Here is a 24,731-nt window from a genome sequence, read left to right on the forward strand (position 1 = left end):
CAAGCACATGTTTCAGTCCCTCCTTCCTTAGGATGTGAATGACCATGCGAAGTCTCTGTTTAAATAGCTCTCATCAGTTTCTAAACAAAACAAACAAAAGCCCAAATCTGCATTATCTATTAATTATTTTCAAACACCAGGAAATCAGGAAAAAGTTCAATTGTTTAATTTAAAGGTTAATGTAGACAATTCTCCTACAGCCAGTTTGTAACTGATTCCATTCCATTTTCACTTTGTGAACTCAAGTTTCACAAGCTGAGCTACCTACCACCAAACAGCATATTTGGTTATCTCTGCCCTTTGGAGGCAGCACAAAATTAAGTCTAAAATCCAAAATGAAGAATATTTTCAGTGCTCTTCAGTTTAAATTTACATTCTTACCCAGAAATATCTCCCATTACTGTCACAGAACTTAACGTTCTAAGTTGATGAGAAGAGAGCTGTCTAAAAGAGATCATAAAGTCTCCTTTTGCCAATAATTGTTTTGTTTCCCCAGCCACAAACAGTAATTTAAAACTAAGTGAACCAACATACACATACTTTTGGCTATCAATATTCCCAACAGTAACATGATTTACAAAGATAAAAAAAAGGAAGGAAAAAAAAAAAGCACAGGCCACAAATATTTGATCTCCTTATAAAATAATTGGCTAATTTTGGTTCCATTATTCCGGTTACAGTAAGTCAATAGGACACATCACATTATGTTACTTATATTGATCTGGCAGCACCTTGTTATCTGTGAAAAACTAAAGTGAACACTGGGAACTTGGCTGAGAAAATTTCATGGTTCATTAAGAGGCAATGACTTTTGAATTTTAAAAATAAGATCACTTTACAGATTTTTACTCCTTTCAAAACATTCTTATAATGCCATAATTTATATATCCAAGTAACTGCAGTCTATAAACTGGGTTCCTTTCAGAAATTTTTCAAAAACTATAGAATACTTTCTGCTTTTTTTCTTTTTTGTTACAGGGTAAAATCAAGACCCAATGTAGGGCCTGAAAACATAGCTAGCTTCTTGTTTTCTCGTTGTATGTGTGTGTGTATATGTGTGTTTAACACAGATGTGAGTTTCACTGATGTATACACGGAGACAAATGTTCTTACGCATGGAGTATCCACCCTGATGTAAAGAAACACTATAACACTTGGATCCTACTCTAGGTTTAACAAACGTGTTCATCAGGGATTAATACCTTGGATGGACTCTGAAGGCTGTTGTGAGCTCAACCGAGATGAAGAGCACTTTGTGAACTGACATTATATGATCCAATAAACAGTAAAACCCCAATCCCTCTCTCCCGGGGCCAGAACTGCCACCCCTCATTGGCTCTGACAGCACAGACAGCCCTCTAACAGGACTGAGGTATCATAATCTGAGGTCACTCCGCACCCTCTATGTATGCCCTTACTCATCTCTAAATTTTAAGGAGTGAGCACAGTACCTGACCCATAAGAGATACTCAGTGAAAAAGGTGAATGACTCAATTCCTTAAACTCAGAAAAAAAAACAGCCATATTACAAAAAAAGCAGTAGCATATTTAAGTTCCAAATAGTAGCACAAATCAAAGAACCAAAGAAGTTCAAATCATGGAAGGATCATCAAAGACCATGTCAACAATAAAAATAACATTAAACAGCCACCCTAAGTATTAATAATTTTTACAATTATAAAATTTCTATAAAATTAATTTAAACAATAAATTAAAATTAAATACAAGTGAGTTTCCCCAGTGGTTTTATTTCTTTTTAAATGCTTTTTTGTTGTTGTTGCTATTCTTGTTTTGTATTGTTTAGAATTTCTGCTTTTTGGTTCTTACTTAATAAGACATGTTTCCTCATCCCTTTAGATTGAGAAGGATTGGTACAAAAGAAACTGAGCTAACATTTTGCTTTATGTGCATTTACTTCATCCTCACTCCCTCCCTATGAGGAAATGAAAGACATCAAGGATCAGAAAAGGGAAGCAAATTGCTCAAGTATACGCAAGTAACAAGTGGTCAAACTGGGAATTAGTTGTGTGAATTCAGAACTGGGAGCGGTTGGTCACTCATCCCATTTTGCCCAAGACTTTCCCAATTTTGTACCAGGAAACAGCAGTTCTAATACTGAAAGTCCTATATCCCAGGACCTCTCAGTACTGGGAAAACCTAACTGGGATTTCAACCCAGTTCTGACAGACTCCAAAGTCTGGGTTTCTATCAACTCCATTACTGTGCTCTAGGTAGAGAGCAAACTAGCTTGCTTGGCCCTTTTAGTGTTAACAAAAACTTCCAAAGTATAAACATGCTAGTCTCAAAATGAGACTTTTTTGTTAAGGCAGAGTTGAACTTTACCTGTTTGTCTGCTTTATGTTTGACAAAGTTAGCTATCTTCTTTCTGGGTCCAAGGGGAATGCCCATTTCCTTCAGGTCATCGACTGTACACATCAGCTTTAAAAGGAAACAAAGAATCATATTCATCATTTGATGGTGTGATAAACGAATTGAAATTGGAATAAGAAAATTATAAAAAGAAACAATATCATCTGAAGCAATTTAAGATCCAGTCACTTATAAAGCTCTTTTTTTTTTTTTTTTTTGCATGTTTAAGTCATACATTGGTTTAGGCTGTAGAATCTTTGGTCTCTTCATCTAAATCATTCTATCCATTTTTAAAAGAAAATACATGCATGTTGTAGAAAGTTTAAAAGCTATAATCAAGCATACAATGAAGTCTCCACTCCTGTCGCAACTACTCAATTCTCTCAGCAGCAGCTGCTGACAATTTGCTCTTCTTCCAGATATCTTATGTACACACAGCATCTCCATGCTTTTATGTATGTGTTTGTGTGTACTAAGCTTTGCTCTTTTCATGTAAGGGATTCTAAAGATCATTTTAGGCTAGAATCTCTTCCTCATTCATTCACCAGCTGCCAGGCACTCCATCATGTGGATGCACCACAACTGACTTAACTAGTGCCCTACCAGTGAATACTGGAGGTGTTTCCAAGGTTTTGCTATTACAAACAATGCTGCGCCAAGTATCCTTGTAGATGAATTCTTGTGTGAATATCTCTCTAAGAAGTATTCCCAGCAATGGTATGTACTTCTTATATTTTAAAAGATACTGCTAAACTGCCCTCCACAGAAGTTGTAACAATTTATACTTCCACCTACAATAAATGTAACAGTGTCTATAATCCCTCATCCAGGCTACAGAGTATATCATCAAACGTGCTGGTAGGTTAAAAAAAAATCTCACTGTACTTTTAATTTGTATTTCTCTTTTTAATAAGAGTTACCACAAGTTAGAAGACAGAAGCCGTTTGTAATTTCCTTTTCTGTGAGCCATCTGGTCTTAGTCTTTGCTTATTTTCCCATCGGGTTGATGTTCTTTTTGTAACTTATTTGTAGAAGCCTTGACTATTAAGGAAATAAGTCCTTTGTCTGTAAATGCATGTTCCAAACATTTTTCCTAATTTATCATTGCCCTTTTGATGTTGTTTATGGGGTCTTCTACTATACATTTTTTTTTTTCACTTTATGGCTTCTGAGTTTTGTGTCATACTTAGAAAAGTCTTCTCTGATTATAAAAAAAAATTTCACCTGTGTTTATAATTTTTTTAACATTTAAATCTTTTACTTACATGGAATATATTTTGATATACAAGTGCCTAAATCAATTGTTTTGTTTTGTTTTAATCAGAATGGCACTTGGTTTGCTCTTAATAGAAGAAACATAGATGCAACTGAAAATTTAAGAGTCAGCCAATAGCCTTATATGGATGCTAAAATTCCAAATGTGTCCTTCTATCCACACACCCTTTACTGCACAATCAGTTGGATCTAGGCTCCTTGGTGTAACCAAAATTAATTCTTGGTTGGTACTGCTATACCACAGGGTATGACTGATAGAAAGGGCCATCCGAGAACAGATTTGTGAAGCTGCAGTTAAGACCCTGCAAGTTTTTGCCTCTTAGTCATCATCTTGTCAAGTAGATGAATTCCATAGTATGATCCTTCCCCATAATTTCACCAATGCACAACACATCAAACTCATAAGAACTAAGAAGTTTTTGTTTTTTAATTAGAAAGATTTTAATAGTTCCCACAGTTACATGTGTAGAACACTGGATGCATTTCTTCATTATATTGTCCCCTGACCATTATTATGTAAACATTCTAGATATAGAGCAGTTTGTGGGTCACTTCTGTGATAATCTTTTATCATCTTGATTTTTATCACCTTCTTCATCTTCTTTAGGTTTGTCAACTTTTGAAGCATCATCTTTTCCATTTTTTTGAGCCTTATTTTTCTTCAAGCTCAAGTTCTTGTTCTAGTCCAAGGACTAGTGTAAATATCGTTTTCTCTAATGTATTATCCAATCTCAACATTTCTAATGGATACCTCAAGAACTTGGTTGCCACACCTTGGACAATCATTGCTATCCTAAAAGTGCTGAACAATACAAGTCTGATAAAAGGTTATGGAGGCATTCCATCACCACAATCAGCATGATAGACACCCTTTAAAGACATAGCAACTGATGCAAGGACTGAAATCTTTCACCAACTATTGCTTAGGTAACTGCACCAGCATGCTGGCCCAGAGGGATGGAAAGTAAAAGAGAAAGAGCAACCACCATAGCCTGGCCAGCCCCATGCCCTCTGCCCTCCCCTGCAAGTAGGAGCACACTGGCTCCATGGGGTCTCTTGGCTCAAGCCCAATAGGGCACCACGAGCCTGGGGCCTAAATCACTGTTAATTTTCAATCTTATACATAGGGAAAACAATTTTAAACAAAAATGAATCAAACTATCATCAATACCAAGGATTCCATATCAATCTTTTCCTTTTCAAAAGTGCTAACATATTCAGACAGGCTAAGTGCTTCAAGAGTTTCTTGCAAAGTTAAGACTTCTTCATTTTCAACATCAAGGTCACAAGATTCATTCAAAGTCAGCTTTGGCTCTTCAGTCATCTTAAAAAAGAAAAACAGGAAGAACATCACAAGGCCCAGAAATATTCCCATAAAGTATCTTTCCTGACTTATAGAAAAGTCTTAATTTTGCTTGCACACAAACCATAATTTTAGCTACTTTGCCATCCAGAGTTTGAATATGCTGAAAAGTATATAAATTTAATAAATCACTCTGGCTCCCAGTTCCTACAATAATTCACTCTTCAAAAAAAAAACTTTCTTTCATATAAATTTATAATCCATAAGGAAGAAAAGTTAAATGAGAAAGTCAAACAACTAGCTATAGGATTCTACTACATTTCTAAATCTCAGTATATTTTAATATATACAAACATTTCAAGAAATCAGTTCAGATTGAGGAAACTGTTCACCTCCAACTCTAAATTTAAATTTTAATGAGGCCACATGCAGACATACCTGCTTTTCTTGAATAGGTGGTTGCTTCACAACTCCATTAGCAACAGCAAGAGTCCCAGGAGACTTTGATAAATTCAAATCTTTTTGATTAGACAGTATGTCAAACAATATTAAAGAACCTAAGAAAAAGAAGCATTTTGCTTAGTAATGTACCAAATGCTTTTGTAACACTAAATTCTCCTACATCATTTTCAAAGTTCATAGGCAGAAGTCACACAAAAGATAGACGTTAAGATTTAATAAAGAGGATTCTTTTTTCATCAAACACCATAATAAGTTTGGTAATTATAATAAAGCTTTCCTAGGTGATATCAAAATGAATAACAAAGGCAGAATCTGAACTCAAAGCATTAACTTCTCCCCATTAGAAAACTTAACATCTATAATTTTAAATCTTATACTAGCAATGTCACCCACACTGAAAGCAGTGATGACTCAAGAAAAATAATGTTTCAAGTGCATATTGGATAGTTTTACCTAAACTATGACCAGCAACAGAGACCCTTCCTTTGAAGTCTGGGTTCCGACTCATAAAGAGTGCATGCAGACGGTTTATCTCCATTCCCACTTTTTCCACAATCGTCTGACAGTAGGTGGGGCTATTGTAAAATAAAACATCCAGCAAGGTTTCATTGGTAAAATGACGGAACCGACCAATACTTGGTAAAGTGATCTTCTTAATATTCCTGTTTAAAAAAAAAAAAAGTATATTCAGTCAGTATCCACCATAAATCTGTTGATTTTTAAAACATTTAGATTTTGATTCCCAAAAATATACTGAGTTAAAAAAAACTCCACAGATTAATTATGAACTGACTCTGTATACAAAGTTATTATAAATAAATAGAATAAAGCAAAAGAGTTATTTATACCTGTAACTTACTACGCATTTGGGGACCCTCTAAAGAGTTCTGTTATATAAAATAAGGCATACACAAAGATTTTAATTTTAGTTTTAAACAGGAAGGACTAATCTTCCATTTTTCTTCCAAATAACTGAAAATTAGGATACCTGATAAAAATCATGGGTAGAAAAGACTATAGTAGAGAATGTAACAAGGAGTAAGAAAGACTCTATAGAGAATGGAAATCTTTCCTGATTTGAGCATAAGTACTATCCATGGTTCTTAAGTGGGAGCATTCAAAACTGTGTAGGAGCATTTTAGTGTCGCAGTGCCTCGCAAGTGCTACTGGCATTCAGGGGGCATATTCAAAGGATGCTGAATGGTCTCCAATGCACACAACACTCTTGCACAACAAAGAACTGTCCTATCAAGAGCATCTAAATCAGAGGTTCTCAGTCAGGGGCATTTTGCCTCCCAGGGGATATCTTGCAACATCTGGAGATATATTTGATTGTCACAATGGCAAAGGGGATATCATTACTGCTATCTACTGTATAGAGGAGGCTGGGGATGGTGCTAAATATCCTATACTCTACAGGACAAAGCCCCCTGACTAAACAATTCTAGATTAGACTAGTACTTTAAAACTGACTTAAATTTCTGAGTTTCTCTTAAATATTTACAATAGGAACAAACTAAAAAAATAAAAGTAAAAAAACATATTCCTTTACATAGGAAGAAAAAATTATAAACTTAACAGCCAGCATTTAATCATGCATCAGAGCAAGTATATAATAAAACAAAGAATCATTTGGCCCAAAATGTCAACAGTGCCAAGGCTGAAAAATCTGATCTAAATGGAACAATATAACAGTCTATGATTTAGTTTTTAAAATTCTTAAATTTTCAATCGTTCTAACCAATCTGTGTATATTTTCTAGAAATAGTTGTCCTTGCATACCCAAGTCATTCAATAAACCTTAATTACAGTATAAGATTTAACCACCAGATCATTTATATGAAACTTAACAACCATATGCCTATCTTATACTACAGATTTTACCAAAAATCAAATAGTACTCTTCATAAACTGTCTTCTGTGTATTATCTCCTTATATAAGACCTTATCTTTTACTGCTTTTTCTCCAGTGTACTATGCACTGTCCTAATAGCTCCCTTCTAAGCCACCATAGATTAGAATAGTACTTCAAAACTGGCTTAACTCTCTTTTATTCTCTTAAAGATTTACAACAGGAACAAGTTTAAAATACATATATACACACACATATACACACACACTCACACAAACTTAGTATTTAATCATGTATCTGAGCAAGTATTCAATAAAATAAGAAACGTATTGTTCAATGTCATAATAAACTATTTCAAATTATGGGTTTAAATTTTGAATCTAAGTTTGACTAATCTAAGACATAAGTTATTAAAATCCACAAACCTGTCAACACCTGTGGCATCCCCACCCAGGGAACTATGCCAATGAACTGGAAGGAATTCCACTCTGCTTACTTTCTGATCATCTAAAGATTTCTTGAAATGTGTCCGCAGCAATTTGAGAGAAACCACCCTAAAATCATCCACTTCAAAAACACAAACAAAAAAAGAAGAACAATTAGGTAAGATAAAGAAATTAAATTGATTAAACTTTCCTAATTAGCAATTACCTCAAGTATGTCGATTTTTTTTATAACCTAAAGATAAATTTTTCAAGGAAAAATAAATGAAAAAATTCATCAAAAAAAGATAACCAACCTTTAGGAGGCTCTTTGTAGCTTTTCATTATTTTATGGGTATGTATTGAAAAACATTAATTTAGCTACTACTACTGGGAGCAGCATGGCACCGTGGGCACAGACTCCACAGTGAAACTACCTGCTTAAGGTTCCTGCTCTGCCGCCTACTGACTGTGACAAGAAGAGGTAACTCGACCCCTCGAGCCTCAGTTCCTCACCTAAAAGTTTATAAAGGGTAATGATATAATACATGCTAGGTACTTGGCACATACCAAGTATACAAGAAATATGAACCATTCTTATAAAACATAAAAATAAAACTTGAAAAATCTTAGTAAAACAGGTAAATTCACAGTTTCATTGAATAACCTCTCACAACTAAACCTCATTGTAAGTAAGTTCAGTGCACAAGCATTCTGAGTTGCTGGATATGCTTAGACAGAGGCTGACAGAAAGGCTAGACTAAACTGTTTCCAAGAATCTTTTTAATTTTTCAGAGTCTATGATTTTGTAAGTTAGACATGTCATCAGAACAAATCAAAAACAAATTAATTTGTTCCAATGATCATTTAAATCTGCCTCCTACAGACTCTCAGAAGCAAGAAGCATAGAGCAACAGATGTGGCCCCCTCTCTCTCTAAGCCCACTCGGGAGGTGAACTCACTGCCCTCCCCTCTACGTAAGACATGACACCCAGGGGAGTAAATCCCGCTGGCAAAGCAGGAAATGACTCCGGGGGATGAATCTGGACCTGGCAGTGTGGAATTGAGAACATCTTCTTGACCAAAAGGGGGATGTGCAGTGAAACGAAATAAAGCTTCAGTGGCTGAGAGATTTCAAATGGAGTCGAGAGGTCACTCTGGTGGGCATTTTTGTGCACTATATACATAATCCTTTTTCGGTTTTAATGTATTGGAATAACTAGAAGGAAATACCCGAAACTATCAAACTGCAACCCAGTGACCTTGATTCTTGAATACGATTGTTTAACTATGTAGTTTGCATAGTGTGACTGTGTGATTGTGAAAACCTTGTGGCTCACACTCCCTTCAGCCAGTGTATGGACAGATGAGTGGAAAAATGGGGACAAAAATAGATGAATTAGGTGGGATGGAGGGGATGGAAAGTTTTAGATGTTCTTTTTTGCTTTTATTTTTATTTTGGAATAAGGAAAATGTTCAAAAATTGATTCTGGTGATGAATGCACAACTTTATGATATTGTGAACAACTGATTATACACTTTAGATGATTGTATGTTATGTGAATATATCCCAATAAAACTGCACTTAAAAAAAAAAGAAGCAGAGAGAGAGAACTATCCTAAAACTGAACATTAAGAGCTCTTCTTTTAGTTCTCAATTCATTCCATTAAATAAAATCTGCTAACACTTACCGCATTCAATAATGCTTCTAAAGCGCAAGTCACACACTGGTCCAATGCCGTGTACCATGAACACCAAATGGTCAATCTGAGGCATTTCTCCTATAAAAATAAAGACACACACACATATAAATAAGTAAATGCTGGGAATTCATTTGGGTTTTCTTAATGGAATTGTAACATTCTAGATAACCCTTTGTCATGTACAAACTTGCCAAAGAAACTCCTGAGCATTCCAATAAGCCTCATTACCATCCAGTAAATTAGAGGGACAAAGTTCCAAGTCCATCTTGGCAAATAACAGTGAACTGGCCCAAGACCTGGAGAAGCAGGTTCTCTTTTCCCAGAGGCTATCAGCATGCAGTGATAAGAAACTCTGTACTTCTAGGTTCCATAATCTCAATTTTTTTAGAACTTAGCAGGGCACCAAACCCTACATGGAGAATCAACTTACCAATATAAAACTTAGAAATCTTTTCCCAAAATCCTTCCCCTTGATTTGTAAGATTCAGACATACTCAAGGAACATCTCCAAGTTAAATCTACTATTTCTTCTTTTCTAGTTATCTCATTCAGATTTCATAAAAAGTACCTATTTATTTTATACATATATAAGACAATGAAACAAATATGAAATATAAATGATTGTCAAAGTATAATGCATACTTTAAATGACATAATATGAGAATCTAAAACACATACACTAAAGTTGGCAAACTATGGCCCCTGGACCAAATCCAGCTTACCGCCTGTTTTTTAAATAAAGTTTTATTGGAGCACAGTTATTTACATATTGTCTGTAGTTGCTTTCACACAATAGCAGAGTTGAGTTGTTCCAACAGAATCCACATGGCCCACAAAGCCTAAAATATTCACCATCTCACTCTTTACAGAAAAAGTTTGCCAACACCTGCACTAGAGTAATACAAACTAGATGAGGTATAAAAAAAACAAATCTAAAAGTATTGCCAGAGATTTAGTTTCAACCAATAAAGTGCTTTTTCAGAATAATACATATTTGAAAATTGATATTTTGAGATTTGTACTTCAACAGAATTCTAAATTTAAAAATAAAAAAGATATCAAAGTAATAAAATTAAAAGGAAAAATATGTGCAAAACAGGCTGATTTCTGTACATTATGACAGATAATTCTAATAATTGTATTTCTTTTTTTCATCATTTGAAAGAATGGTACTAAAATAGAGAAAACTAAAATGCACCTCAGTCCTAAACAAACTATACACACCATCAGGAATTTCATCAAGGTTATCATCAATTCCACGTTTTACAACCCTGGGCCTTGTCTGTCCATCCTGTGTGGTCCCCCATTCATCTGGCACTGAGGAAGGCTGGAACTGAACAATAACCTTCAAAATACAACAGTAGAATTGTGACAAAATTATGACCAAATTCTTTCCCATTGTGGGCTATGTCATTTATCCCAAAACATAATAGACTACTTGATAGTAAGGATAATTCATAAATCAAGTGTTAGTACTATTGCCCGAAAACCAATTTTATAAGGGGTGTGTTAGAGCTGATTAACCATTAATGCAAGCAAACCAACGGCATTATTTTCAATGCTTATGTTAGAATATAATACAATTAAATCAGAAGTAGTATATCTTGATTTAAAAATCTAACTTAAAAATTCAAGTTTATACATAAGAAATTAAGGAAAGTTACCTGCAATAGAGGGGTCTTTGTCTTATAAAAACATGTAAAGCTAAATTCTTTACATAGGAAGAGTGTCAATTTGTAAATTCAATTTCAATGGCAAAAATTGACTTATACACACCACTTTTTAGAAAGAAATCTATTCCGTTAAATCAACTGTATTACATTTATCCCTGTGCCATGCAGGGGAAAAAAACAAAGAATGTATGCTTTAGGGTATTCAAAAATTCGTGTTTATTTAAAAATCAAAAAGTTAAAAGAGTCATTACCTTTAGGAGGAGAAAACACAGGGAGTTCAGGGAGAGGAGGCTTTTATTTTTAGTTTAACAGTTCTTTTTTTTTAATTCATATTAAAGGGGGTGTCAACAGTATGGGGAAGAGGGCTGCATCCGACTGTGGATCTTAAAGAGGCTGCTGCCTCTGGGTTTTTTTACTGTTTAAATTTTGTTGGCATATGAATGTTTTTATTTTATTTTAGAATCAAAAAGGATGATGGGGTGGTTAAGATTATGAGTTATTTTTGCTTCCTCTTCACACTTTTCTGTAAAAAGAAAACTATGTTCTAAGAAACTACCATGTGTCAAGCACTGTGCTAGACACTTCTACATAAATCACTTCATCTAAAATATAACTCTGGGAGATAAATATTATTGCAGGTGATAAACCTGGAGCTCAGAGAGCTTAAGGATGACAAATGAAAGAATGAGAACACCACTAATCAATATTAAAAAAAAAACAACAAGAAAAATTCATGGAGACAATACAGATAAAAAGAAGTAGGACACATTTTTACTTCAAAGTTAAAAACAAACCATCCTCAAGGACAGGGGGTCAAACCCAAATGCAGCCTACCACTTGTTTTTATAAATAAAGTTTCCTGGAACACAGCCACACCTATTAATTTATGTATTGTCTATGTCTGCTTTCACACTACAATGGAAGAACTGGGTAGCTGTCACTACATGGCTTACAAGGCCTTAAATATTTATTCTCTTACCCTTTACATAAAATTTTGCCAACCCCTGATCGAGTGCAAAAATTTATCAAGCAATTTATGGTGCACACTAAGCTTCAGCTAACATGTTGCCAAAAGTGGAAACTGCATGGGAAAAAAATTTAAGTTGTATTGTTTCCATAATCAAAATGAACAGTCAATTATTTTGAAAGCACTTGTTATTAATATATTCCCCACTGCAGATGCTATTAAAAATGAACATTTATCAAACACATCCACCAAGAAAACTTAAAAGGAACCTAATGCTTTAATATCTTAAACAGTGACATTACCTTAGGATTGTGCATAACAATTGTCTCTCCACTGGGAAACTCTAATCTCCGGTGCCACTGATTTGTAGTTACAGCTTTTTTATATTCAGCCTACAATATTGGAAAACAACACATAATCCAACATGGCAAATCTATATCACACCTCAGTGTAAAGTGTGCAGATAATAATAATAACTACAATGATAATAATAACTATGATAATAGAATGATAATAATAACTACAATGGTGATAAAAATAATAGTACCGTGCTGATCACTTTGCATACATTACCTCACTCAATTAATTACTCTCAATCACTCCTAAATAATATCACTCCTATTGTATAGAGGAGAAAGTTTAGAAGGTTTAAGTACACAGTTGGACAACTAGTGAGCAGCAATGGAAGAACTGTGCTTTACTCCCACCTAGGACTTTCTGACTCCAAAGCTTTGACTGTTCAACCATTTCCTAACACTTCCTGAACATAGTACATTCATCACCTAAATCAATCCCTGACACCTTCATTAGCACACACACAAAAATAACAAGAATAATAATTAGAGTGAAAAAGAGCAATTGAAGTAAAAAAGAACACTGGGTACCTTTGTCTGTCTGTTTCCCTCCCCTACTTTTCTACACATCCATCCATAAACTAGACAAAGTGGTGTTTGGTCCTTATGGCTTTCCCAATCCCATTGTCACCCTCATAAGCTACATTTTTATACAACTGTCTTCGAGATTCATGGGTTCTGGGTTGTAGTTTGATAGTTTCAGGTATCCACCACCAGCTACCCCAATTCTTTAGAACCTAAAAAGGGTTGTCTAAAGTGTGCATAAGAGTGCCCACCAGAGTGACCTCTCGGCTCCTTTTGGAATCTCTCTGCCACTGAAGCTTATTTCATTTCCTTTCACATCCCCCTTTTGGTCAAGAAGATGTTCTCCGTCCCACGGTGCCAGGTCTACATTCCTCCCTGGGAGTCATATTCCACGTTGCCAGGGAGATTCACTTCCCTGGGTGTCTGATCCCACGTAGGGGGGAGGGCAGTGATTTCACCTTTCAAGTTGGCTTAGCCAGAGAGAGAGGGCCACATCTGAGCAACAAAGAGGCATTCAGGAGGAGACTCTTAGGCACAATACAGGGGGGCCTAGCCTCTCCTTTGCAGCAACCGTCTTCCCAAGGGTAAAACTTATGGTAGAGGGCTCAAACCCATCAAACCACCAGTCCCCTATGCCTATGGTCATGTTAGCAACCATGGAGGTGGGGTAGGCGAATACCCCTGCATTCTCCACAGGCTCCTCAAGGGGGCACTACATCTTTTTTTTTTTTTTTTTTCCCCTTGTTTGTCTTTTTCTTTTTTTTTTTTTTTTTTTTTTTTTTTTTAACTTTCCCTTCTTTTTTCAAATCACCTGTATGAAAAAAAAAGTTAAAAAGAAAACAAACATACAATAAAAGAGCATTTCAAAGAGACCATAGCAAGGGAGTAAGACCTACTCCACTTTTATTGAGCAGAGGCTGAGAAGGAACACCCACTGTCCAAAAAGAAGACTTTTTAAATTAGTAAGAGTGACTGACAACCATGTCAAATACTTCTAGTTTTCTTTTCGTCCCTTGGATAATCATTTATTAACAATTCCTCTCCATCAGCCTCTGTCCCTTTGACTCTCTTCCTCACTTTGCCTTTTTTTATTTTTAAACATGTTTATTTATAACAGTTAAGAGCAAGATCACAAACAAAAATGTTTAAAGAAAATTTCTACCACCCTAGGAATTATTTTCACTTCTTCACACTCCCTTTCAACTCACAGCTTTATAAATCTTATCTGACAGAACAAGTTTCCACATGTCACTCTCCAAAATGGTCTTGATCCTTTGATTTTCTGTATAAATTTAGGAGTGATTTGCAAATTTTAACAAAAACCCTAATGTGCTTTATTGAGATTACATAAAATTTATAAAATCATTTGAGAAGAGCTGGCATCTCCATAATACTGAGATTCTGCATCTATAAACATAACGTTTAGCTCCACTTATGGAGGTCATCTTTTTTGTTCAATTTTGTTTTGTGATTTTTTTTTCCCATAAAGTTCATGTATATCTTTTGTTGGATTTTTTCCCAATGTAACCTATAATTTTATTGTATTGCAAATTTTATCTTCTTTTTCTATTATGGTTTCTAACTGGCTAGTCCTATTGTATAGGAACATTATTAATTTGTATGTTAATTTTATATCCACAGATTTGTTAAATTCCTGTTTTGGTCCCAGTGGTATTTCTAGATGTTCTTTTGACTTTCTAAGTAGATAATCACATTTCCATCAAATAAAAACATTTTCACTGTTTCCAACTTTTCTGTTGTTTTATGCTCTGATTAGGACAGCATCACTTGTACAATAATGAGCCACATGCATCACCTGTTCTCTTTTTGTCTTTGGCTTTCTCACTTCCTAAGCTCCTCCTTACAGGAGTAAAGGTCTTCCTAGGTTAACAACAGTCATGGTTCTGCTGAGATACTCAGTACCGAAACAGAAATCCCACTCCCAAAATCTGTGCAGTTTAAAAAATAACATATTTTTAAGATACAGTATATACTTTCAGATAGTGCTTAGACTTAAAAGTATATACTTTAGCTTCAAAATAAAAAACTAAACATTCAAGCTTGGAACATTATAGCTTCAGGAGGGTCCTACAAAAGGTTTTAAGATGGCCAATAACTCTCATGATATTTGTTCTTATTTATTTTCACAAATCAAAGGTTAATTTGATTACTTTCACTGAATATTAATTTGGAAAATGGCCACATGCTCAGCTTCTGTTGTCAACAACAAATCCCAGTAGCCTAAGCTCTTTTGAAGTCTTAGTACAAGCACCTTATTGAGATTTGTACCCCTGCAAAATATATTTTACCTTTATGCACTGAGGCCTCGGGACAATAAAGTAGTTAGGTTCCCTGCCATCATTAGCATCTCATGAACAACAGCACCACTTAAAAAGCAAACTTCTTTGTGAAGAGAATTAAGACAGGCCCTCTTGTAAATAAAGTCGGTTTAACAGTATGTGAGTTACATGAGGCTCCAAAGAAAAGCGTAAGGGAATAAAGCACACATACCTCTAGTTTTTCACTGAAATCCTCTGTATAGGGAATAAATCTGCTATCAGTATCGCCCTTGTAAAACCAAGTGCAGCGTCTCACTTCGGCTGGCTCTTCTTCCCAGTACACAGCTTTCCTCACTCGGTCATAAAGGTAAACATCATAACGCCCTCCATCCGTCCCCAGAACCACACTCTCAGGGTCTGGTTGGACTAAAACACAAAGCCCACAATTTATCCAGATAATTAAGAAGCATATGTATATTAATGAAAAATGAATATGGTGACTAGTTGATCTTTAAAGACAAAGGACTAAGCTCATTTTTGTTTAAAAATAGAAATTTAAAATCAATCTGTACTGCTAAAAACCATAACTCTTCTGAAGTGGAAAAAAATAAAGCAAAATTTTAAAATGAGATCATATCTTACTGATGTGAAATCATAAGAGTAAGCAAATTCATAGAGTCAGAAACTAGAATACAGGTTACCAGGAGCCAGGGTGGGGGTAGGGAATGGGAGTTAATGCTTAATTGGTAGAGTTTCTGTTTGGGGTGACGGAACAGTTTTGGTAATGGATAGTGGTAATGTTAGCATGACATTGTAATCATTCAAATGTAATATTTGAATGTGGTTAAAAGTGGCAATTTTACATTATATATGTTACTAGAAGAAAAAGTAAAAAAAAAAAAACCATAAGATGGTGCAACCCTAATATAAATTATGGACTATAGTTAATAACATAATTATAATAATATTGTTTTATCAATTTTAACAAAGGTGTATTTTTTTAGGTATTTAGGTTTTAGATACATTTTTCCCATATACCATCCTATTATTAACACTTTGTATTAGTGTTGTACATTTGTCATAATTCATGAAAGAACATTCTTATACTTGTACTATTAACCCCAGACCATCATCCATAGCAGGGCCCACTGTTAAACTGTCCCATGCTTTATCTTCTAACTTTAATTCTAGTAACATACATGACCTAAAACTTCCCCTTTGAACCACATCCACATACACAATTCAGCACTGTTAATTACACCTACAATAATATACTAACATCACCACCATCCATCTTTTTTAATCAAAGGAGTAATAAATATCTATGTACAGCAATGCTCTGCAAACTATGTTTCTAAGGGACATTAATAGGTGATTTTTTTTTAAGTATTGTGATCAAATAATATCAAGCTAAACAAAGAAAAATTATTTTTATACTGCAGGACTTAGAGCTTTAACATTCTCCAGTACACTGTCAATCTCCAAGAAGTGGCTGTAGTGGGCAGCATTTCCAAAACTCATCTGCCTAGGGAACACTTTTTTCACACAACATCTCCAGGAACAAGAGTTCCACTGAAAATGCTTTTATACACACCTCATAACAACAAATGAATAAGAAAAAGAGAAAAACTCAAAACTGGAATATATGAATTACCCTGACTTAAAAAACATCCATAAGCAAAGAAGGAAATTACTAAAATATGTCTTCAAATAGCTTGCTCGGATAAATCAGGACTTATATTAGTATCAGCAGCTAAAGGTACAGAGTCTAGTAGGGGCTACGAGGATTAAAGAATCTGACAATCACAAAAACTAGGCCATGGATAAACACTCGTCATTTCTTCTCTTCCTAAAATTACATACAAGATGATGCGTGATCAGAACTTACCTGAATTATAGATTTCTTCAAGATTCATAGAGTCAAACACACTGAAAGGCATCCATAGTTGTTTCTGTTCTACCTCCTTACAGTAAAACCAGTGGGGCTGAATCAGTTCGTACTGATTTTGAAGTAAAAAAGGAGATGGTGCTTGTACAGATGGACCTGGAGGCCTAGCAAGTGCCTGTTGCTGTGCTGATGGGGGCAACGCTGACTGCATTGAAGAAGGAATCTGGAGGAGACAAAAAAGACCATCAGGCCATCATCCAAAGGAACAATTTTATATATGCTTCGGACTAGAAGTGACATTAGTAATAATTATCCTACATATATTACTGAACATCTATTTAGCTTAATAACTAGGCCCAAAAAAATGAGATTTTTTAAAAAAATCTAACAGAACCCACAATCAACTGCAAAGGGTAATGGATTTTTTTACGTTGAAGTAAACCACCAACTTCATAGAAATCAATCTAGCATTATTTCCTATGGTCTATTTAACCTTTAATATGTGCATATACCTTGACCTACCCATTGCATCTCAAATAATTTATCCTAAAGACACGATTATAAAAATGAGCAAAAACTTACCTACGAAGATGAACATTCTATTGTTTATAATAGGAAGACTTTGGAAATAATCTAAATGTCTAACAGCAACCATATTCAAATGCTGAAATTCTTTAGAGCCATTAAACATAATGCTTTAGAAAGAAACCATAGCATCTAAAAAAGGTTCAGAAGAAAAGATTATAAAACAACATGCTTCAGTGGCTGAGATTTCAAATGGAGTTGAGAGTTCACTCTGAAGGGCATTCTTATGCACTATATAGATATCCACTGTTTCAATTGTACTGGAGTAGCTAGAAGGAAATACCTGAAACTGTCGAACTGCAACCCAGTAGTCTGGATTCTTGAAGACAACTGCATCACTATGCAGCTTACATGGTATGACTGTGTGACTGTGAAAACCTGGTGGCTCACACTCCCTTTATCCAGTGTATGGACAGAAGAATAGAAAACTGGGTGGGATGGGAGGGGTGGAATGTTTCAGGTGTTCTTTTTTACCTTTTTTTTTTTTTTTGGAGTAAGGAAAATGTTCAAAAATTGATTCTGGTGATGAATGCACAACTATATGATGGTACTGTGAATAACTGAACATTGTGGACGACTGTAGGGTATGTGAATAAGTCTTAATAAAATTGTATTTAAAAACAAACAAACAAACAAAAAAACAAACATGCACTATGGGATGTTAGCCTAGAGAAAAGATAAGACATGTAACAATGAAAACAGTGACTTTTATTCATGGGTGATTTTTATTCATTGGGCTATTCTGCATTTTTCAAATTTTCTACAATGAAAATACTTTAAAAATCAGAATACAATTATTTTCAAATTTTTTAATAATTATTTTGAAGTGTCATCAAAGTTAAATTTACTGAAGTTGATAACTGTACTGTGGTTATATAGAAGAATATCCCTATTCATAAGAAATATACACTAAGTTACCCAGGAGTAAAGAGTACAATGTATTTAACCGGCCTTCAAATGTTTCCCTATACATATATAATATGTCTATATGGGGGGGGCACAAGTGGAGTGAGAGTACACACATGCACAAATGATAAAATAAATGGACTAAAATGTTAATGGAGTACAATGATGAAACAAATAGAGTAAAACGTAAATCCGTGTAAAGGCTATTGGGTGTTCTTTGTGCTATTTTTATTTTTTCAACTTTATGTTTGAAATTAGTTTTTTTAATTAATTAAAAATTTAATCAGTAAACTAGTATGTTAACTATACTACATGCTATGAATATGGTTACTTTAGTGTTCTGAAATCCAACATTAACAAGAATTTGTGTACTGGTATTATTTAAATTAAATGTTAAAACAGAGACCATCCTCCATCTCCAAAAGAGAAGCAGTGTTATGCTCTGATCACAATACTATTATCTCTGCTGTATTGGATTGGGTTCTCAATTCTTCCTTTTAGCCTTTTGGCTTTTTTGATTCCATTGGTTTCACTCTTGAAATCAGATGAATAATCAGTTGGAAAAAAAAGTACAAGGGAATTTCATAAAATTTCCCAACATTATTCTATCATCCTCCTGAGATGGATTTTAACTGTCTAGAACCAAATTCCATAAATGTAAATAAGAGAAATTACTGGAGTAATCAATTTTAGTACTTGTAATTGAGTTGTTTTGATTAAATAGTATAATTAAAAGATGAAATTCTGAGAACCCAAGATGGCGGCTAGGTAAGACAGGACAAAAAAACACCTCTGTGAAAAATACCAGATAAAAGCCAGAAAGTGACCCAGAACGCCAGTTCCAGCAATGTACCAGCTGGACAAGGTCTGCTAAATCCACAGGGACTGTGCATTTCGTGAAACCGGAAGTGTGCATTCTGAAACGAGTGAGTGAGCCAGCTGAAAGACCCGCGGCCGTGCTGCACTGTATGGAAACCATTGGTTGGCGTTTGGAGACAGACTAGTTCTTATTAAAAAAAAAAAAAAAACAAACCTGGGACCGACTGCAGATACAACAGTGAGAACCACGCAGTGAAGCACAGCAGGAGTGGGCTGTACCAACGCCTCAGTGTCTGGCGTGGTGGATAGCCCTTCCCACACCCACTTCTGATTGTCTCGGGGCAAGGGGGGCAGAGGGGAGACAAAAGGAGAAAGAAACTGCGCCCTTTGCAACCATCTCCCCAGCGGGCTTGGGACGCTCCTGCCCGGGGCTGGACCCATAGCCCAGAGCCGCGCCAAGGGTCCTAGTGTGACGGGGAGTTATTCCCACAGCACTGTGCACACGCCACAATATCAGCTGTGGACAGTGGCTTCTAGGGCACCCACAGCTAATTGTCCCGGAGCTGGGAAGATGGAGCTGTGCGAAGAGTGGGAAATTAACACACCCCATTCAATCATCTTTACAGCAGGCTGGGAACGCCCCTGCACGGCCCGGCAGCCCAGGGATTCCCTGGAGGGCCGGCACGTACTCGTGACGTGGCGCAGCCTTCTCTAGGCAGGGGTCCTGGAAGAGTATGGCTGAGAAAGGGGACCTGCTTGGAAATCCCAAGGGACTTGTGGATCAGCAGCAGAGACAATCTGTGGTGGGACTGAGGTGAAGGCTTGGACTCTTGCAACCGCCTTAAATCTCCAGAACACCTAGAAAGTTTGATTATTAAAGCTGCCCTGCCTCCCTAACCGCTCAGACACAGGCCCCACATTCAGGGCGGACAGCACCAACAACACACCCAAACTTGGTGCACCAATTGAACCCCACAAGAATCAGGCCCCTACACACCACAAAGACAAAGTTGGGGAGAACTGACTTGAGGGGAACGGGTGACAAGCGGACGCCATCTGTTCTTTAGTTAGAGAAAGTGTACACCACCAAGCTGTAGATCTGACAAGTTAGAGACTGGTATTTTATAGACCCTGAAAGAACCCTATCAAGTAAAGCAAATGCCAAGAGGCCAAAAACAACAGAAAATCTTAAAGCATATCATAAAACCAGACGATACGGAGAACCCAAACCCAAACACCCAAATCAAAAGATCAGAAGAGACACAGTAGTTGGTGCAATTAATCCAAGAACTAAAATCAAACGAGAGCATGGTACAGGATATAAAGGACATGAGGAAGAGCATGGTACAGGATATAAAGGACATAAAGAAGACCCTAGAAGAGCATAAAGAAGAAATTGCAAGAGTAAATAAAAAAATAGAAGATCTTATGGAAATAAAAGAAACTGTTGGCCAAATTAAAAAGACACTGGATACTCATAATATAAGATTAGAGGAAGCTGAAGAATAACTCAGCATCCTCGAGGACCACAGAATGGAAAATGAAAGAACAAAAGAAAAAATGGGGAAAAAAAATCGAAAAAATCGAAATGGATCTCAGGGACATGATAGATAAAATCAAATGTCCAACTTTAAGACTCATTGGTGTCCCAGAAGGGGAAGAAAAGGGTAAAGGTCTAGAAAGAGTATTCAAAGAAATTGTTGGGGAAAACTTCCCAAACCTTCTACACAATATAAATACACAAAGCATAAATGCCCAGCAAACTCCAAATAGAATAAATCCAAATAAACCCACTCCAAGACATATTCTGATCAGACTGTCAAGTACTGAAGAGAAGGAGCAAGTTCTGAAAGCAGCAAGAGAAAAGCAATTCACCACATACAAAGGAAACAACATAAGACTAAGTAGTGACTACTCAGCGGCCACCATGGAAGCGAAAAGGCAGTGGCATGATATATTTAAAACTCTGAGAGAGGAAAATTTCCAACCAAGAATACTTTACCCAGCAAAACTCTCCTTCAAATTTGAAGGAGACCTTAAATTTTTCACAAACAAATGCTGAGAGATTTTGCTAATAAAAGACTTTCCCTACTTCAGATGCTAAAGGCAGCCCTACCAACAGAGAAACAAAGAAAGGAGAGAGATAGAGAAATTTAACAGACATATGTAGAACATTACATTCCAAATCACCAGTACACACATTCTTCTCTAGTGATCACAGATCTTTCTCCAGAATAGACCATAGGCTGGGACATAAAACAAGCCTCAATAAATTAAAAAAAAAAAAAAAAATTGAAATTATTCAAAGCACATTCTCTGACCACAATGGAATACAAATAGAAGTTAGTAACCATCAGAGACTTATAAAATTCACAAACACCTGGAGGATAAAAATGAGGGGGAGATGAAAACATTCCCAGATAATCAAAAGCTGAGGGACTTCATCACCAGTAGATCAGTCCTATAAGAAATGCTAAAGGGAACTGAGCAGGCTGAAAGGAAGGGACACTAAACAATTGACTGAAACCACATGAAGAAATAAAGATTTCCAGTAAAGATCACGTGGTAAATATAAATACCAATACTACTGTATTTTTGATTTGTAACTCCACTATTTACTTCCTACAGGATCTAAAATACATAAACCGTAATGATAAATCAGTGGTTTTGGACTCAATGTAAAATATGTAATTTTTGACAAGAACTACATAAAGGTGGGGGAATGGAGGAGTAAAGGAACATAGTTTATGTGTCCTATTGAAGTTAAGTTGATATCAAAGAAAAACAAGATTGTTATAGACTTAAGAGGTTAAATTTAAGCCCCACAGTAAACACAAAGAAAGTATCAGAGAATATGACCATAGAGATGAAAAGTGGAGCATGGGTTACGAGAAGTGCGGGAAGGGGCACAAGGGAGTTAAGAAATGAGTGTAGGGTTTCTGTTTGGGGTGCAGGGAAATTTCTAGTAATGGATGGTGGGAAGGTGATAGCATTGCAACATTCTAAATGTGATTAATCCCATTAATGGAATGCTAGAGAGGGGTTGGAATGGGAAGATTTATGCTATAGATATGTTTCCACAAGTGAAAAAAAAATAAAAGTCTAAATAATGACAATTAAATGCCAAGGATGATCCTGGATGGTATCTGAGGATGGAGGAGAGGAGGCTCCAAGGGACACAGTTGGGACATAAGAAAAAAAAGGAAATATAGAATGCAAGCTTTGTATCAATGTTGAATTTCTTGAACTTCTTAGCTGCACTTAAAGGGAATGCATAAAAGAATGTTCTTGTTCATGCGAAATGTATATGTGAATTATACTGTTTGTTCAAGGATGTGTGTGGCCTGCTCTCATATGTTCAGAAGACAGAGCAATAGATGATGGATGATAGATAGGGAGGGAAGGAGGGAGGGAGGGAGGGAAAGAAAGAAATGGTGGTGTGACAGGATGTTAAAGTTGGTGGATCAGGGTATCGGGGGAGGGGGGGTCAGGGTATGCTGGAGTTCTGTGTATGGGGTTTGTATTGTTTTTCCAACTGTTTCTGTATGTTTGAATTTATTTCAAAATAAAATAAAAAAAAAATTAGATGAAATTCTGGCAGTCTGTTAAGATAATAATTAATTCCACTCTCACATGTCCAGGGATGACATTTATTATTGGTATCTTACACTATAATCTAGAAATATTGGCATGTAACTTACTCATTAAAATCAATTACTACTTCATTAAATAGATAATAAAAATAAAATTTAAAATATGGACTGTCCAATGAGCTACCTTTAAAAGAATATTTACCTCAAAGCATGTAGTTCACAAAAAAATCCTCTGAAAATAATATCATATTGATTAAAAAATGTACAGCATTTTTAAAAACACAGGCTACGGTTGAGAAGAGATAAAAATTACAGTGAATAATTAGGATGTAAAAACATGTCTCCATACCAGTGGCAGAGATCCAGGAGGCACCTGGTACATCTGAACAGGGGGTCCAGAGGGCGGAGGAGGGGTGGGGAGGCCTGGTGTCTGGCACTGCTGCAGCTGTGGTGGTGCAATATAAGGATTAGTCCTGCTGATTCCAGGGGCGTGGCGATACGGATTATATCCTTGCTGGGGTGCTCCTTGGGGTGGGCTTGCAAAATTTGAAGGAGGGAGATTAGTCGGCTGAGAAGGCAGATAAGTATTTATTCCCATCTGTGAAGGAGGGGGAGTGCCATAGGAAGATTCTGAAATGGATGGTGAAAATGCATTCAACACATCTTGGGATCCAGTTGTAAAAGGGAGAGCAGTCGGGGGGTTGGAGAAGGCTGACTGTCCAACTGGTGCTGCTGCAGTTGTTAACGGTGACTGTCCAATGTTCCCGAAAGGATCACTACTGCTTGACACCTGAGAGAAGTAACTAAAGGTCTGTGGGGTTGAGATATGAGCAGAAGTCTGACCAAGGAAGCTGTCTTCCTCCCCGACATCTGTGGAATCCTCTGAAAAAGAAGAGGAGTACAAATGGGTCAACGTGAATTCCCTAGATTATTCTGTGGAGATGATTCTAGAAGGCAGATCTAAAAATCTTACCTCCTATTTTGTTTTTCAAATGTATATTTCTGCATTACAGAAAAAATAAATGATCATTGAAAAGGAAAACTAGAAAATGTGGATAAGAAAAAAAAGGAGAAAAAATATATAATTAATTCAAAAGCCACAGACAACTACTGTTAACATTTTGGTGCATATCTTTCCATTCTCTTTTAATAAATATTTATATACAGGAGAGATTTTTTAAAAGAAACAAAATCTGTAACAACTATATTTACATGTTATCTTGCATACTGAACTTTTTTCCTGGCAAGAAATAATGCAAATATTATTCCACCACCTAAATACACGCAAATTTATTTCTTCAGTAATATCAAGAAACTAAAGTGCACATATTAACTCTGTTGACAAGAAGGGTGTGTCAGGAACCTTACCTACAAAGCACTTATTGTACAAATGAACACGTGGCATTTGTATTCCCAAGGCAAAGTGGGTCAACCATTAATTGCCAACACCAAACAACACAGTATCACAACAGACAACTAGTCATCAAAGAATGCCGAACTGCTAGAAAAGTCATTTTCTAACTACGGAAGTTCTTCTCACTTCCTTTGCCCAACTTGATTCTCACTGTGGGTATTATCAATGTCAAACTATTTACTTCTGTTCTGAGATCAAGTTGTAAAATAAAAACATTTTTCCCTCTAAATGATCTCAAGAGCCCACTCTACCCTTGAGCCCTTAGTTTAAGCCCTTAGTTTGTTGCAATTGTTGTCTTCCTTCTAATCTTTTCCTTCTCCTGCCTCATTTTGTCTTATCTC

General features: G+C 35.9%; 1 protein-coding gene and 1 pseudogene across 4 annotated transcripts in view; both read right to left on the reverse strand.

The window, feature by feature from the left end:
- LOC119510378 (SEC23 interacting protein) overlaps positions 1-24,731 on the reverse strand; it is a 44,519-nt gene that overhangs the window by 16,066 nt on the left and 3,722 nt on the right. For all 4 annotated transcript variants that reach the window (XM_037804662.1, XM_037804660.1, XM_037804661.1 and 1 more), the window contains exons 2-12: positions 23,326-23,858; positions 17,074-17,296; positions 15,418-15,611; positions 12,331-12,420; positions 10,613-10,733; positions 9,377-9,466; positions 7,688-7,829; positions 5,864-6,072; positions 5,387-5,505; positions 4,817-4,969; positions 2,344-2,439 (exon numbers count right to left, since the gene is read on the reverse strand). In XM_037804662.1, the coding sequence (XP_037660590.1) occupies positions 2,344-2,439; positions 4,817-4,969; positions 5,387-5,505; positions 5,864-6,072; positions 7,688-7,829; positions 9,377-9,466; positions 10,613-10,733; positions 12,331-12,420; positions 15,418-15,611; positions 17,074-17,296; positions 23,326-23,858 (1,970 nt within the window). The remainder of the gene's footprint in view (positions 1-2,343; positions 2,440-4,816; positions 4,970-5,386; positions 5,506-5,863; positions 6,073-7,687; positions 7,830-9,376; positions 9,467-10,612; positions 10,734-12,330; positions 12,421-15,417; positions 15,612-17,073; positions 17,297-23,325; positions 23,859-24,731) is intronic.
- On the reverse strand, positions 3,825-4,468 carry LOC119510656 (annotated as a pseudogene).

The sequence above is a fragment of the Choloepus didactylus genome, chromosome 15 (genome assembly GCF_015220235.1).
Source record: "Choloepus didactylus isolate mChoDid1 chromosome 15, mChoDid1.pri, whole genome shotgun sequence".
Lineage (NCBI taxonomy): Eukaryota > Metazoa > Chordata > Mammalia > Pilosa > Megalonychidae > Choloepus > Choloepus didactylus.